This window comes from Dendrobates tinctorius, unplaced genomic scaffold (genome assembly GCF_039654945.1).
Source record: "Dendrobates tinctorius isolate UK_male_01 unplaced genomic scaffold, ASM3965494v1 ptg000069l, whole genome shotgun sequence".
In the NCBI taxonomy this organism is placed as follows: Eukaryota; Metazoa; Chordata; class Amphibia; order Anura; family Dendrobatidae; genus Dendrobates; species Dendrobates tinctorius.
The window spans coordinates 35,351,462-35,368,240 of NW_027361737.1; the positions used below are offsets into that span (position 1 = coordinate 35,351,462).

At 43.6% G+C, this 16,779-nt stretch overlaps 1 protein-coding gene across 1 annotated transcript in view; it reads left to right on the forward strand.

The window, feature by feature from the left end:
• SPHKAP (SPHK1 interactor, AKAP domain containing) overlaps positions 1 to 16,779 on the forward strand; it is a 411,513-nt gene that overhangs the window by 320,157 nt on the left and 74,577 nt on the right. Inside the window, exon 4 of the mRNA XM_073581316.1 lies at positions 8,578 to 8,628. Within this exon, the coding sequence (XP_073437417.1) occupies positions 8,578 to 8,628 (51 nt within the window). The remainder of the gene's footprint in view (positions 1 to 8,577; positions 8,629 to 16,779) is intronic.

Here is a 16,779-nt window from a genome sequence, read left to right on the forward strand (position 1 = left end):
GTTAATTTCCTTTTTGTTGGTTCAACATAAAGTAATGAAAAACTTACTGTATTCTTGAGAGAATAGTGTTGCAACTGTTTCATTGTTTTATTGTGATGACCATTTACGTGGTGTGAAGAAACAACTCAACGTCAGCAAAAAATGCTTTCAGGATTTAGCTTGTATAAAAAAAGGCAACAACTATACACTCTAGAAATCATTTAAAGAGGACTTTTCAACAGGTGCAGCATGTTAAATTGGTCACATCTAGAGTTGAGCGATACCGTCCGATACTTCAAAGTATCGGATCGGAATGGATCGGCCGATCTTAAAAAAAGTATCGGTATCGCCGATTCCGATACCGGAAGTCCCATTCAAGTCTATGGGACTTCCGGTATCGGAATAAGAAAAACCCTGTTTTTGCCTTGTACAGCCTCTCTGGGGTCTGTACGGGCCTTTCGGGGGGCTGTGCCGGCCTGCCAGGGGGTCTGTGCAGGCTCCGGTGGTCTGTGCCGGCCTGCCGGGGGGCTGTGCCGGCCTGCCGGTGGTCTGTGCAGGCTCCGGTGGGCTGTGCCGGCCTGCCGGGGGGCTGTGCCGGCCTGCCGGGGGGGCTGTGCAGGCTCCGGTGGGCTGTGCCGGCCTGCCAGGGGGCTGTGCAGGCTCCGGTGGGCTGTGCCGGCCTGCCGGGGGGCTGTGCCGGCCTGCCGGTGGTCTGTGCAGGCTCCGGGGGGCTGTGCCGGCCTGCCGGGGGGCTGTGCCGGCCTGCCGGGGGGCTGTGCAGGCGCCGGGGGGCTGTGCAGGCATCGTCCGATGGGACTACAAGTCCCATCGGGCGATGCCTGCTACCATGACAGTGATTGACACATTAGCCAATGATGGGACAGTAGTAGTCCCATCATCCGGCTAATGTGTTGAATGTAAAAAAAAAAATTACATGCTACATACATGCTACATACATACTACATACATGCTACATTCATACTACATATATACTACATGCAACATATATACTACATGCATGCAACATGCATACTACATATATACTACATGCATGCAACATGCATACTACATATATACTACATGCTACATACATACTACATATATGCTACATATATACTACATGCATGCTACATACATACTGCATGCTACATACATACTGCATGCTACATACATACTACATATATACTACATGCATGCTACATACATACTACATATATACTACATACATACTACATGCATGCTACATGCTACATACATACCACATACATACTACATACATACTACATACATACTACATGCTACATACATACTACATATATACTACATGCATGCTACATACATACTACATGCTACATACATACTACATATATACTACATGCATGCTACATACATACTACATGCTACATACATACTACATACATACTACATGCATGCTACATACATACTACATACATACTACATACATACTACATGCATGCTGCATACATACTACATATATACTACATGCATGCTAAATACATACTACATGCTACATATATACTACATGCTACATACATACTACATGCATGCTACATACTACATGCATGCTACATACATACTACATGCTACATACATACTACATATATACTACATGCATGCTACATACATACTACATGCTACATACATACCACATACATACTACATATATACTACATGCATGCTACATACATACTGCATGCTACATGCATGCTACATACATACTACATACATACTACATGCTACATACATACCACATATATACTACATACATACTACATACAATACATTCATACAATACATACATAGACATACAGTACATATAACATAGAGTAACATACTTACCAATACTTGTCACATTGTTCCCCGAAGCCATTGTCTTTTAAAGGAATAAATATTAACATAACAAACCACAAAAATACTCACCCACGATCCGAAGCAGTCCACGAGTGTGTCCCACGACGATCTTGGGTAGAGAACTGCAGCATCAGCTGATACCGCCGTTCTCTACGGGCTGCAGGAATCCAATGACGGAAGGTAGGTATCCTTCCGCACTGTATTCCTCCGCCACTTAAAAAAAAAAAAAAGTCCCTAGTCTCACTTTATGCCATTGCTGTGTGGGAATTTCCCACGCAGCAATGGCATAAAGTGAGACTAGGGACTTTTTTTTTTAAGTGGCGGAGGAATACAGTGCGGAAGGATACCTACCTTCCGTCATTGGATTCCTGCAGCCCGTAGAGAACGGCGGCATCAGCTGATGCTGCAGTTCTCTACCCAAGATCGTCGTGGGACACACTCGTGGACTGCTTCGGATCGTGGGTGAGTATTTTTGTGGTTTGTTATGTTAATATTTATTCCTTTAAAAGACAATGGCTTCGGGGAACAATGTGACAAGTATTGGTAAGTATGTTACTCTATGTTATATGTACTGTATGTCTATGTATGTATTGTATGAATGTATTGTATGTAGTATGTATGTAGTATATATGTGGTATGTATGTAGCATGTAGTATGTATGTAGCATGCATGTAGCATGCAGTATGTATGTAGCATGCATGTAGCATATATGTAGTATGTATGTAGCATGTAGTATGTATGTAGCATGCATGTAGTATGTATGTAGTATGTATGTGGTATGTATGTAGCATGTAGTATGTATGTAGCATGCATGTAGTATATATGTGTTATGTATGTAGCATGCATGTAGTATGTATGTAGTATGTATGTAGCATGCATGTAGTATGTATGTAGTATATATGTGGTATGTATGTAGTATGTATGTAGTATGTATGTAGCATGCATGTAGTATGTATGTAGCATGCATGTAGTATGTATGTAGCATGTATTATGTATGTAGCATGCATGTAGTATATATGTAGCATGCATGTAGTATGTATGTAGTATGTATGTAGTATGTATGTAGCATGTAGTATGTATGTAGCATGCATGTAGTATATATGTTATGTATGTAGCATGCATGTAGTATGTATGTAGCATGCATGTAGTATGTATGTAGCATGCATGTAGTATGTATGTAGTATGTATGTAGCATGTAGTATGTATGTAGCATGCATGTAGTATATATGTTATGTATGTAGCATGCATGTAGTATGTATGTAGCATGCATGTAGTATGTATGTAGCATGCATGTAGTATGTAGTATGTATGTAGCATGTAGTATGTATGTAGCATGCATGTAGTATATATGTAGTATGTATGTAGCATGTAGTATGTATGTAGCATGCATGTAGTATGTATGTAGTATGTATGTAGTATGTATGTAGCATGTAGTATGTATGTAGCATGCATGTAGTATATATGTTATGTATGTAGCATGTATGTAGTATGTATGTAGTATGTATGTAGCATGTAGTATGTATGTAGCATGCATGTAGTATATATGTTATGTATGTAGCATGCATGTAGTATGTATGTAGCATGTAGTATGTATGTAGCATGCATGTAGTATATATGTAGTATGTATGTATGTAGCATGCATGTAGTATGTATGTAGTATGTATGTAGCATGTATGTAGCATGTAGTATGTATGTAGCATGCATGTAGTATATATGTTATGTATGTAGCATGCATGTAGTATGTATGTAGCACGCATGTAGTATGTATGTAGCATGTATGTAGCATGCAGTATGTATGTAGCATGCATGTAGTATATATGTAGTATATATGTAGCATGTATGTAGCATGCATGTAGTATGTATGTAGTATGTATGTAGTATTTTTTTTTTTTTTTTTTTTTAACATTTAACACATTAGCCGGATGATGGGACTACTACTGTCCCATCATTGGCTAATGTGTCAATCACTGTCATGGTAGCAGGCATCGCCAGATGGGACTTATAGTCCCATCGGACGATGCTTGCACAGACCCCCGGACATCAGCACAGCCCCCCGGCAGGCCGGCACAGCCCCCCGGCAGGCCGGTACAGACCCCCACAGGGTGCACAGACCACCGGCAGGCCGGCACAGCCCCCCGGCAGGCCGGTACAGACCCCCACAGGGTGCACAGCCCCCCGGCAGGCCTGCACAGCCTCCCGGCAGGCCGGTACAGACCCCGGGCAGTCCACACAGCCCCCCGGCAGGCCGGCAGAGACCCCCGGAAGGCCCGAAATGACGGCGCATCATGATGCGCACACACCGCGCATCATGATGACGTCAGGCTGTCAATCAACTTTGAACTTCCGATTCCGATGCCGACTTCCGATATTGAAAAAATATCGGAAGTCTGTATCGGAATTCCGATACAGCAAGTATCGGCCGATACCTGCGGTATCGGAATGCTCAACACTAGACTCACATCATGAAAAAGTGGCTGCAGAGCTGAGTAAAATGTAGTTTATTTTTTAATTCCTCTTCTCCGCTGTACAGATATTAGCGTGTAACATTTAGGTTACAGTTTGTTATTGTATAACTGCTCGTTGCCAGAGATTTGTCTCTAGGGGTGTGTATTTCTTCCTCTGCATGAGGTTAGCCAACCATAAGAAGGCAGCAACACACAATGGAAAAAAAGAACACACCATCCTCTCTGCACTAATCTCTGCATCTACTGTTTTAAGATACAGCAGAGCTGTTTTGTAGCATTAAAAAAAAAACTTCCATATCTCCTGTCATGTCAGTTGGTGTAGGGGGGTGGTGGAGGCTGCTAGTACTGTGAGATAAGATCTGGAAGGGTTTGTAATGATGCAGAACTCAGTTCTGCTGTATCACTACACCGCAGCTGAAGAGATCAATGAGGAGAGACGGGTGTGTTCTTTTCTCCGATACTTGAAAAGTCTGTTTGCCATCTTGTCTTATTCTCTTCCAGATTTTGGATGAGACTAAAGGGCCTTTTACACATAGCAAAATCGCTAGCGTTATCGCTAAAGCGTCACCGATTTTGTGACGCAACAGCGATATCGCTAGCGATCTCGCTTTGTGTGACACGTACCTGCGACCGGGCCCCCCGCTGGATATCGCTGATCGCGCTCGAATGTCCTGGGCCATTTTTTCCTCATTGGCGTCCCGCTGGTGCTGACTAGCGACGCATGGTCGCAGGCGGAAGTCATCATTGCTGCGGTGTGACAGGTAAGAGCGACTGCCGATGGATCGCTTAACGCTGCTGCGTCGCTGGTGAGATCTGCCTGTTTGGCAGCTCACTAGCGATCCTGACCGGGTCTTATTGTTGTTGGGATCGCTGGTGTATCGCTAAATGTAATGGGACCTTTACAGTGAAGGAAATAAGTATTTGATCACTTGCTGATTTGCCCACTGACAAAGACATGAATAGTCTATAATTTTAATGGTAGGTTAGTTTTAACATTGAGAGATAGAATATAAAAAATAAATTCCAGAAAATCGCATTGTAGAAGTATATAAATTTATTTGCATTTTGCAGTGAGAAATAAGTATTTGATCCCTCTGGCAAACAAAAGCATTATCTTAAAACATGTTTGGACTTGTATAAAGCCTATGTATGCTTGATCAGAGAATATTCAGCATACAGGAGCTATAATGCCTTATTATGGGGAGGGCAGCAGCACCATATAAATTTGCCTTCTCTCCATGACTCCATTAGCCACATGAGGGTCACTTTTTGGGTACTGAGGGGCCACCAGTTGTGGTATTACATTCTTCACCTCTACTATCTGCAGTGTTTTTTGTTTTACTGTGATTTTCAAGTATAATATTCATTGCTCAACTAAATGTTTGCACATCCCCAGGGTAATCAGGCAATAAGTGTGAGGGTCACATATTTGAATACTTATATCAGCATATGCCAGTGTAGATCCTGCCGAGATGGCAACATTGCACGGATGCTCTAGGTAGAATAGCAGATGGCCCATCTCCGGATGCAGACGTTTACTAAACCAGAGAGCGCGTTCATTTACAAAATAAATTACCAGGGCTGCTCTTATAAATGAATTGCTTTCTATCTTCTTGGAAGCTCTTATATTTTAAATCTTCTGCAGAATGCAATGATTTGACTTTTACTTGACTTTCAAGAATCCTTAGAACTCTAATTTTAGTGATTTAACCCAGCAAAGAGCAGGCAATTTACTTGTAAGTGCACATTCAAAATACTGGTGGTCTACTCTTCATCCAAGCTCGTACGAGGCATACAGTTCACTAACTGGCTCTTCATACATCTGTTGAGATTGTAGGGTCATGATTTAGAGGTGGTCCAATAAGGATTTACATTATGTCTGTGTGCTAATGCTTAAGCAGGTAAATGTTGGTAAGGCCCCCATACACATTAGTCTAACTTCTGCCAAAGTTACCAACATTGACGGGTTCTTCTGACAGTCTAATGTATATGGGGGACCTGGACAATTTATTATTGAGGGAGCTAAGGATCCTGCATGATTTCAGACTGCCTATTCTTTTGTTCTGCCAGAGATAAGCTACCTCTATATATGTTCAAACGAGTGCTTCTGTGTATGGAAGAGCCAGCCGAGATTGCTGCTGGCCGATGGTCGGCCAAACCATGGCTCAGGTGACTGCCATCTAATGTGTATTGTGGGCTTTGAGACTGGCTCACATAGGCATATAACACGGCCGAGCGCTATCCGATGCACACACACACAGAGGCAATGGCGAAGATGGAGAACTTAAGTTCTGCGTCTTCTCCACACCTGTGATACAATTCTCTCAAAGAATTGGAGCACAGTAAACTGACACTCTGATCAATCTCCGACAGTCGTGTGACCCTGGCCTTAAATTGTTAATAGCCCTAACTTTACCATTCATACTGAACAGTCTGAAGTGACATGTCAGTGATGTCTTGGAGTATGAATGGCAGTTGAATTGTCCACAAACCTGAGAACCTGAGAACCTGAGATCTATAAGGGAGCAGCTATATAAGGTGCCGAGATTGTATAAACACCAAGGTCCGTGGTCCTTAAGGAAGTCTCCGCCACATAAGGGTATATGAATTCAAAGTGGATACCTAGTGTATTTTCCATCTAAATTGTATATTTTTATATCTTAGTGAGTGGAAATGGGGTTAAATTTCTTTGGTGGCTTCGTCTCATTTCGTCATAGCATTTAGTGATTGTCAATGCTGCAGCAAATGGCACAACGCTACCACAAAGCACCCGTCTCCAAAAGTGCAAACCTGCTTGATTTTTGGTTGCACGTCGTATGCCATTTTAGGCCTCATTCAAACGTCAGTGTGCCGTTATGTGCTAGGACCTAGGCAAAGGTGTGAAACAATATAGGTATTTACTTAATGAATCAATCTCAATAAAGAGAATAAGTTTCTTTTATAGCCCTGAGGTTTGCAAAGGACTAATGGAGGTTACTATTGTTGATAAAATCATAACAAGTATTTAAAATTATTTTTTATAGTTTCTTTTTAGTTTTTCTACATTTTTATATCATAATTGCAATTTTTTTTCTCTTGTTCATGTTGAAATGCGGTAATTGTTTTTGTGCTTGGTTGTATGTGAAACTGTGAGCCTATGTCACATTTCTGTGTTGCGTGGGGAGTTCAGACTTAAGACTTCAAAACAAACAGCCGCCTTACTGAGCTTTTAGAAATGTGATCAAAACACAAAAACCTTTACATAATTATTATGCGCTGGTTAAGAAAATACAGAGTGGTAATCGCGGGGAGACACACAGGCAGGCTTTCAACATGTAACAATACAGAGCGTGATGTATGACAGTAGAAGAATTTATTTCAATTCAAGCATTTAATGTATGTGATTAAATAGTTCAGTCTCTGCCACTGACGTCTAATAAACACTGTTCTACAACAGGTAACACATCATATGTAAAAAGGAATAACACATTAAGTTAAAGAGCTGAAGTGACTGTGTAAATGATATGTATTTTATAGAATGTTAAAGGTGATTCTCATCAATAAAAATTCTATTTATCTAAGGTGGCCTGGTGATCAGCTGATTACAAGAGGTCTGACTTCTGAAATCCCAGCAAAGTACTAACAGTGTACCCCTAATGGAAATTACTTTTCTTTTAAATGGCCGACCATATAGTACAATGCCTGTCCATCTCCACTACAGTGATAAACACTGAATATTAACAGCCCTCTATATAGGTGGAACTATCGCTTTACTATTCTTATGCTGTCAGAGGCTGTCCATGGTTTGTGTATATACGCTTTAGTTGATGTGCCATTTCTAGGTTGTTTGCCATGTTGATTTCATCTTCTATTTTGATACGGTTACACTAATATAGACTTGATTTCCCATGATGCCATGGTGACTCTACACATGCTCAGCTCTACTGTTTAAGAAAACTCACACTCCAGAGATGCAGCATCACCCTGCCTCCTGCTTGTGATAAGTTTCTTTTTGTCAGCTTTTACAAGCAGGAGGCAGAAGTTACAGAACCTAGCAATAGAGAAAATCACATCAACTTTATATATTTATAGTCAAATATAACAATATCCCTTGAAACAGTAAAACATTTTATTAGGTAATGATAGATATATAGATGTATTTATTTTATTATGCATTGCTTATAGATCGATACATAGGTTATTTCACTAAAAAACAGGTTTAGTTATTGTATTTATCTCTGTCTGACTACACGAAAATAATAGTTACTTATTTTTTTTCTAGATCTGTTTTGTCAGCCTAAAAGAGAATTCAAGCTATGAAGGTTTACGAAAGGTAAATCACATTCTCCATGCACGCTGCAGGATATTAACAAACATTCAATAGAGTTCTTTTATAGCTTACATTCCTTAATATAGCAACATGTATGACCTGGGAGGAACCTTCTAATAGGATATATAGATGAATATTTGTATTATGTGGAGACAACACCACTCATGCTTATGACTTATATTGGCAACTGATATTTACCACATTAACGAGTTCAATGCCTGAGCCTTAGAAAAATCCATATACTCTGTTATGCCCAGTATACACAGTTTATTACATTTCTGTGGGATGTTTTTATAGACTGGTGCTAGACTCTTGTTAACACTACTCTAAATACAGTTTTTACACAGATGTAAAAATGTATAACCAAAATAAATTTGATTAAAAAAAAACCCTGTTTGGGAGAGAAGAACAGACAAATTGTTGTGCCCTAAGTGTGTAAACACAATATTGTAGTCTTTAAAGGGTGCACAATTTTATGCACTCACCTGATAGAAGACTAATATGGCTTTAGATTGTGTATCCTCAAAGATCCTTCCTTCTGGGATACTTTTCAATAGACAGGGCTTGCAGCTTGCCTCGGGTGGATCCAAGTGAAAGAGCCAGATTCAGGCTCACACAGGATGAGTAAATCAAGAAAGGCACATCCAGCCCATGAATGGCAGCGCTTCCCAGGACTCACATCCAAAGATGATATTTCATATTTTTTTTAATTTGATAGGTTAAAAAAGAGGAGATACAACGTATTATACAATAGTATAAAATTTTATACTATTAGGATTTGTACTGTGTTTTTATGATACCTGATGAAGGATATACACTGTATCTGAAACGCGTTGTATCTCCTCTTTTTTAACCTATCAAATAAAAAAAATATGAAATATCATCTTTGGATGTGAGTCCTGGGAAGCGCTACCATTTATGGGCTGGATGTGCCTTTCTCAAAATAAATTTGAACCAGAGCACATGTTGGTATAACTACAATTCATAGGTGAGCATTCATGCAGTGGCCACTTAAAAACAAAATGTAAGATAAAATCAAAGTTAGTAAATACCCTGTAGGAAGTGGGCAGGAGGTATGAACAGTCGAGTCCCAGGTCCTACTCTGACCTTAGCTATTTTTATGTCTGCTGACACATAGTGAGGTGAACTTCTAGAGTAAGGGCCCCGTCACACATAGCGACGCACCAGCGATCCCGACAACGATATTACCTTCTCAGGATCGCTGGTGTGTCGCTACATGATCGCTGGTGAGCAGTCAAACAGGCAGCTTCACCAGCGATCAGCACCAGCGAAACATGGGTAACAAGCGACACACGTTGCTTAGTTACCCACTGTGTACTTTAGTTACCAGCGCGCTGGTGCAGGGAGCTGGTAACCAAGGTACACATCGGGTTTCTAAGCTGTGCGCGGCACTTAGAAACCCGATGTGTACCTTGGTTACCAGTTCCCTGCACCAGTGCGCTTGTAACTAAGGTACACATCGGGTTTCTAAGCGCTACGCGCCGCTTAGAAACCCGATGTTTACCTTAGTTACCAGCGGCAGCTCGCTGATCACTGGTCTCCCGCCTGTCACACACAGCGATGCGTGCTGGCCAGCGGGAGACCAGCGTTCAAAAAAATGTCTTGGCCATTCCAGGACGATCAGCGATACCCGGTAGGGGGGCCGGTCACTGAGAAGTGTCACACAGTGATCTCGCTGGTGAGATCGCTGCTGCGTCACAAAACTTGTGACTCAGCAGCGATCTCGCTAGCAAGATCGCTATGTGTGACGGGGGCTTTAGGCACCAACCCAATTGGGTACACCTTGTCGTGGTGGGATGGCTTTTTTTTTTTTTATTAAAACAATGTTAACTAAGCACCCTATATTATTTACATGTTGTTGGAATATGTTTGGTTCAACAACTCCATTCCTGTCAATGAGTGTTTAGTTGCTAAATTTGTATGCTGTTTATAAAGTTAGAACAAAAAAAAACTCCCAGAGGCTCACACAGGGAGAGCATTTGACTGTGTTTCTTGTTTTTCCTGTGTCTGTGTATTAGAGAAGCAGCCTGCTGTTGATTCTGCACAGATAGACACATGAATGATTTATTCCTGATCTATTACGCTTATAATATATTGTTCCTGATTTTTTTGAATAAAGAAGCTCTGTTGTCACACGCTTGGAGAGTATCCTGAATAATCCGCTGCCAACAGGTTATGGGCCCAGAGTAATACAGAACCCCAAAAGTAACACATCAACAGAAGCCCAATGCAAGAGCAGCAGAGAAGATGTCCACTAGCAACAATCCTGTCAAGTTCTCAGTGCCCAGACTCACTAACCAGAGCTACAGTCCTGGAAATTCAAGGTGAAGATGCTGCTTATAAGAGAAAGTACATGGAAATATACTCAGGAACAAGTGCCTCACCCATTACCAGATGATTGGCTAGAGAAGGATCAGAAAGCACATAGCATGATGTCCCTCAGTGTAGATGATGATTAGATTGTGCATATATGCAAATGTGTAACTGCAAAGGAGATGTGGGATGAGTTACAGAAAGTGCATGAAAGATCAAATCTCAGCAATAAGCCTTATCTCATAAGAAAGCTGTATCAGTCTAAGCTAAGTGATGGACAGAATATGCAGGACTATGTAAGAAACACCTTAGAGATTGTGGGTATTGGAGAAGAAATTAAAGATTTTCATGTTGCTGCACTTCTATTAAGTAGTCTTCCAGAGAGATATGACACACTCATGACTGCACTATATGCACAGCCAGATGATGAGCTGGCACTAGAGTATGTTAAAGGCAAACTTGTGGATGAATTCAAGAGAAAAACGCAGCATGTAAGCAGCAGTAATCCAGAGCAGAGACATCATTAAAGACACAGGATTTTCCTAAATATAAGAGCAATCTAAGAGAAACTTGTGAATGTTTTGTCTGTAAAAAGCCCAGCCACCTTAAAGCAGACTGCAGAATTTGGAAAGCAAGAATAAGTCAGTTTAAAAAGCAGAACAGTCATCAAAGGGTTAAAACAGCTGTAAAGGAAGATTCTGCATGTGTTGAAGCTGCATTTAATGCCAGTACAGGCCCATCTACAAGGCATATATGGTGTATAGATTCTGGTGCAAGTAGTCATATGACAAATAACAAGGATTTCTTCACTGACCTTAATGAAAGCAAGTCAGAAAAGGTCATCTTAGCTAATGGTTACTATATGACTTCAGAAGGAGTAGGAGTTGCTACCTCCACTGTCCAGTTTCCTCAGCACAAAGCAGAAAGATCCCAATAAAGGACGTTCTCTATGTTCCCAGCCTTGAAAGCAATTTTCTGTCAGTAAAGAAGCTCATGCAAAAGGGGAATGTAGTTACTTTTAGAGATAACAGCTGCATCATCTGAAAGAAGGGTCACACTCTTGCAGAAGGAAAAATCCAAGATGAACTTTATCAGCTAAAATGCAAAGAAAGAGTGTACAGTGTTAGACAAGATCTACATAAGAACTGTATCCATGTATGGCACAGATGTCTTGGGCACAGAGACCCAGAAGCAGTAAGGAAGCTAGCTCAACTTGCAAATGGTATTGAAATCAACCAGTGTAGTCAAATGATGAAGTGCACTATCTATCTTAAAGGGAAAATGTCCAGAAAATCCTTTCCTAAAATAAGCACCACTAGATTTGCACAGCCACTGGATCTGAAACATACAGATGTATTCGCTCCAATGAGTGTTCAAACTCCTAGCAAGAAGAGATATTTTCTCACAATTATTGATGACTACTCCAGATATACAGTCACCTACCTGCTTCACAGTAAGGATGAAGTTCCACAGAAACTTGAAGAATATCTTGCTGTAGTGTTTAACAAATTTGGAAGAATGCCAAAAGCCCTGTGTGCAGATAATGGAATCGACTATACAAGTGGTAAGGTGCACCCATTTTGAAAAAGGATGGAATCGTGTTCCAGACTTCCATTCCATACAACCCAGAACAAAATGGCATTGCAGAGAGAAAGAACCGTACTCTCTGTGAAAGTGGAAGAAGTATATTGTTTGATGCGAATCGACCTATAACATACTGGGGATATCAAGAATCCTGCTGCAGACTTACAGCAGGAGTCTGTGCACGAGATACAGAAGGACAGGGGGTGTGAGGGGAGCGCTGCGGTGAGCTTACCTGCCAGAGCGCATGACCTGAAACACGTGACCACCGGGGGGAGTAGCCGGAGGTGGAGCCAGACGCCCAGCAGCGGCGGTGACCGGCGAAACCAGAGGGTAGTCTAAACGTGCTGAAGTCAAGCCAGGAGGTCGATAGAGTGCCAAAGAGGTAGACGCTAAAACTGGTCAGAACGTAGCAAAAAGTCAGGTAGCGGTGCAGTACAAACGGGCCAGACAGGAGATTAGTAAGAGTACCAAGCCGAAGGTCAGAGCTAGAAACAGACAGTAAGCACAGAATCAAAAAGCAATGCACAGAACGAGAACACGGACCGGATCATACACAAGAAGGCAAATGGACTACACAGTATGCAAGCACACCAGGGGGTCAGGCACACAGCCAGAACAGATTTATCACTGACAAGGATCCCTAAACGAAGGAGGGTAAATATAACCCTCCCCAAACCAAAAGAAAGCCATACAAAATTAACCCTGAGAACCCTGTCCACAACCATGACAGGGGAGAAGCCATCATGACAGCTTGCTATCTTCAAAACAGAGTGCCAGGTAAAGCCACAAATAAAACTCCATATTAGCTACTGTATGGAACTGTGAGAAGCTTAACTTGAAGCACCTCAGGATATTTGGAAGCAAAACGTTTATGTATGTTCCCAAAGAAAAACATTCAAAGTGGAAATAACATGCAAAGCAAGGAGTCCTGTTGGGCTATAGTGAAACTCAAAAGGGATACAGAATCCTGCACCCAGAGACCAACACAGTAACAATCAGCAGAGATGTAGTGATTGATGAAAACTCTGTATCGCTCAAATTCCACAAATTCCATGACGTTACACCCAGTTATTCAACCTAAGAAGCAAGAACAAGAATCTCAATCACCAAACCCAGATGCCGAAAAGGAAAACACTGAAGTGTGAATAAGCTCTGAAGCCACCACAGAAGACCTAGAAGAACCAAGTCAACCTCCAGTCAGGAGATCAGAAAGGACAAACAAAGGTATCCCATCTAGACTAGAGATGAGTGACTGTGCCTTTTTTAGGGTCGAGTCGGGTTTCAAGAAACCCGACATTCTCAAAAGTCGAGTCGAACGAAATCGGCCGACTATTGGGAAAAGTCGAAGGTCCAACTGAAACACGAAACCCAATGCAAGTCAATGGGGAAGCAAAGTCGGCAAGTAGTGGAGGACAGTAAATACACCTACATGCCGGACCGCTTTTTTAAAGTGCGCAAAAACTATCTCTGCACATGTCATCTCGTTGCCCAGAGTGTTCGTCCTTGCTCAGTGGCTGAAAAAAGTCACGTGCAAGCTGTGATGAAGGAGCAGCCGCCATCTTGGATATGGGGCCTAATACTCGCCTCATGTCTGAGCTTGGCCTGTCCATTTTGGTCTGAGTTCACAAGAATTACAGGCAGCTAACTGCTCCTACCCCCCCCAGTGCCTGTAAGCATATTGAAGAAAACAGGATTTAGTGCTCCGATGTTGAATAGCAAGGTCTTTTAGTATGATAACGAGATAAGGCCGAAAACAGAACTTCAAAGCTTGAGTAGGAGCCACGTCAGCATGGGACAGGAAGGTGCCTGGGGGCTTCAATTAGAATATACCAGCCAGCTGGACACAGAAATACACATCCATTGTCTCTCCCAGCCGCTCTGACTCCATCCTAGGATCATGGATTATGAGCACACCTTTCGAGTTATAGACTCATAAAAAATATCAGCGTGACACTGAGGAAATCGTGCAACTCGCAGTGTGACTCCTGAGTCGGTGAGGGCTCTGGGACCTGAGATATAGAGATTGGCCCTCCACAGCGACCCAGTGGGGCCATGTTTGCTCTCCACACGACAGGCAAAACAAACCGCATTCACTGGTACCTCTCGTGTCCTGATCCAATCATGTTGTGGAAAGTTACCCCCTTTCTTAGATATTGGGAATAAGTTCTGCAGGGAGCTAAAGGGTGGAGATTATTAGCCCACCCTCTTACACAGGGGGAGGAACCCAGCATGCTTAAGAACTAGCAGCACATGGCAGAGAGACTCACTCTCTCACAGAAGAATCAGATGATGATGATGATCTAAGAAGGAACTGGGGACAGATCTGCCAAGGGGAGCAGCGGCCCACGCTTTGGGGTCTGTCCGGCAACTAAGATTCTTGTACCTGTGGACTGCAGAGCTCCCGGCACCCACATGCAACCTACAATCTGGTAAATTGACCTCCAGCTTAATATCTCTGTGTCTTGTACCCTTATTGTTATGTTTTATTCTGACTGCAAATCCACAGTAATTCCATTGTATAGCTTACTGTATATTTCTGTAATTATCTAGTGTGCCCTTAAGGCAATTAAACCATAAAATTAATCTTGGGCTGATGCTTTTACTCTGATTACGAATCTTAGAATACCCAGCGGGTAACAGGACATCCTCCCCGGCGGCCATTTGCTCTAGGTGCAGTTCCTTTTCTGACCTGAGAGGCAAAGGGGGCGCCGGAGAGCTGTGCCTGTGTAGTTACGTCACATTGGTGACGTGGGACGAACTGGTCTTTCCTCCACATTAATATCTGAAGTGGGATCAGAGTAATAGTGAGCGTGGGACCCCTACTCCCAGACACTAAAGACTACCAGCGGTAACTTTCACTGCTGGGGTCTTAAGGTCAGCCCAGCACTAGACGGTCAGAGTGTAAATATAATAAGTTGTGTGCAAGGTCAGGGTTGCAGCTGTGTCAGTAACCATAGGTTCCCAAGATGGCGGAAGGCACCAGAATTAAGGCAAAGGGGGAGGCCAATGCTATCGCCTATGAGGAGGTGGTGGAGGACAATACCAATGAAGGCGAGGGGGAGCCCAGCCAGGGCTCTCCAAGGAGCCAGACCCCCGTGCTCAGTCCCGCAGTGGACTGTCCACCACCTGCCCGCCCCAGCCTGTCCAGATCGGAGGCCCTTTTCCAAGCGGCTATGGCACAGCTCGAGGCTGGTGACGCCGCCCATGACAGACTCCTAGTGGCGGCAGAGAAAGCAGCGGAGCGTGAGCAAGCGGCGGCAGAGCGTGAGCATGCCGAACGTGTGCTGCAGGCTGCAGAACGCTGTGAAGCTGCGGAGCGCCGGCACCGACTGGAGATGTCTCAGCACGGGCTCCCGCTGGACGCTCCAGCCCCACCGGGGACCAAGGCTTCCAAGGTCCAGGCGAAGGACTTCCCCCTGCTTGAAAAGGATGGAGACCTGGATTCCTTTCTGCTGGCCTTTGAGAGAACCTGCCTCCAACACCATCTGGCCCTGGGTCAGTGGGCAAGGTACCTGACCCCCCGTTTGAGGGGTAAGTCCCTGGAAGTTTTGGGGGACTTACCTGCCGGGGAGGAGCAGGACTATAACAGCATCAAGCGGGCCCTGATCCAGCACTACACCCCGGAGTCGTACCGCAGGAAGTTCCAGAGCCTGCAGCGGGGCTCAAAGTACACCTGGACCGACCACATGCAGGCACTGCTGAGAGCTGCAGAGCACTGGACCTCGGGTCTAGAGCTCACCACCCGCCAGGAGATCCAGGAACTGTTCATCACGGAGCAGTTCTTGTGGAACTGCCCAGAGGACCTCCAGCAGTTCCTCCATGACCGGAAACCAAAGGGGGCTTCTGCTACAGCCGCCCTGGCAGACGAGTATGCCAACAACAGGGCATCTGAGCCAAAGAAGTCTGCCAGCAGCACCTGGAGAAGGGGTAAGCCCAATCCTGCCCCTGTCCCCCCAGCCCCCAGAGTGCAAGGGGTGTACCCCCCTGCTGCCCTCTCAAGTCCAGGAGCAGAACCCAGACGTTGTCATCATTACAACCAGCCGGGACACTTTAAGGCTGTATGTCCCCAGCGCCATAAGGCCCCATCCCTGTCCCAGAAACCGTCCACTGTTTTGTGTGTGGAGGGGGTGGTGGGAGGTCCCTGGACAATTACCAACCCGTCACCATAGGCCACTCAGCAGTCATGGGACTGCGGGACACAGGCGCTGAACGAACCCTGTTACGTCCTGAGGTGGT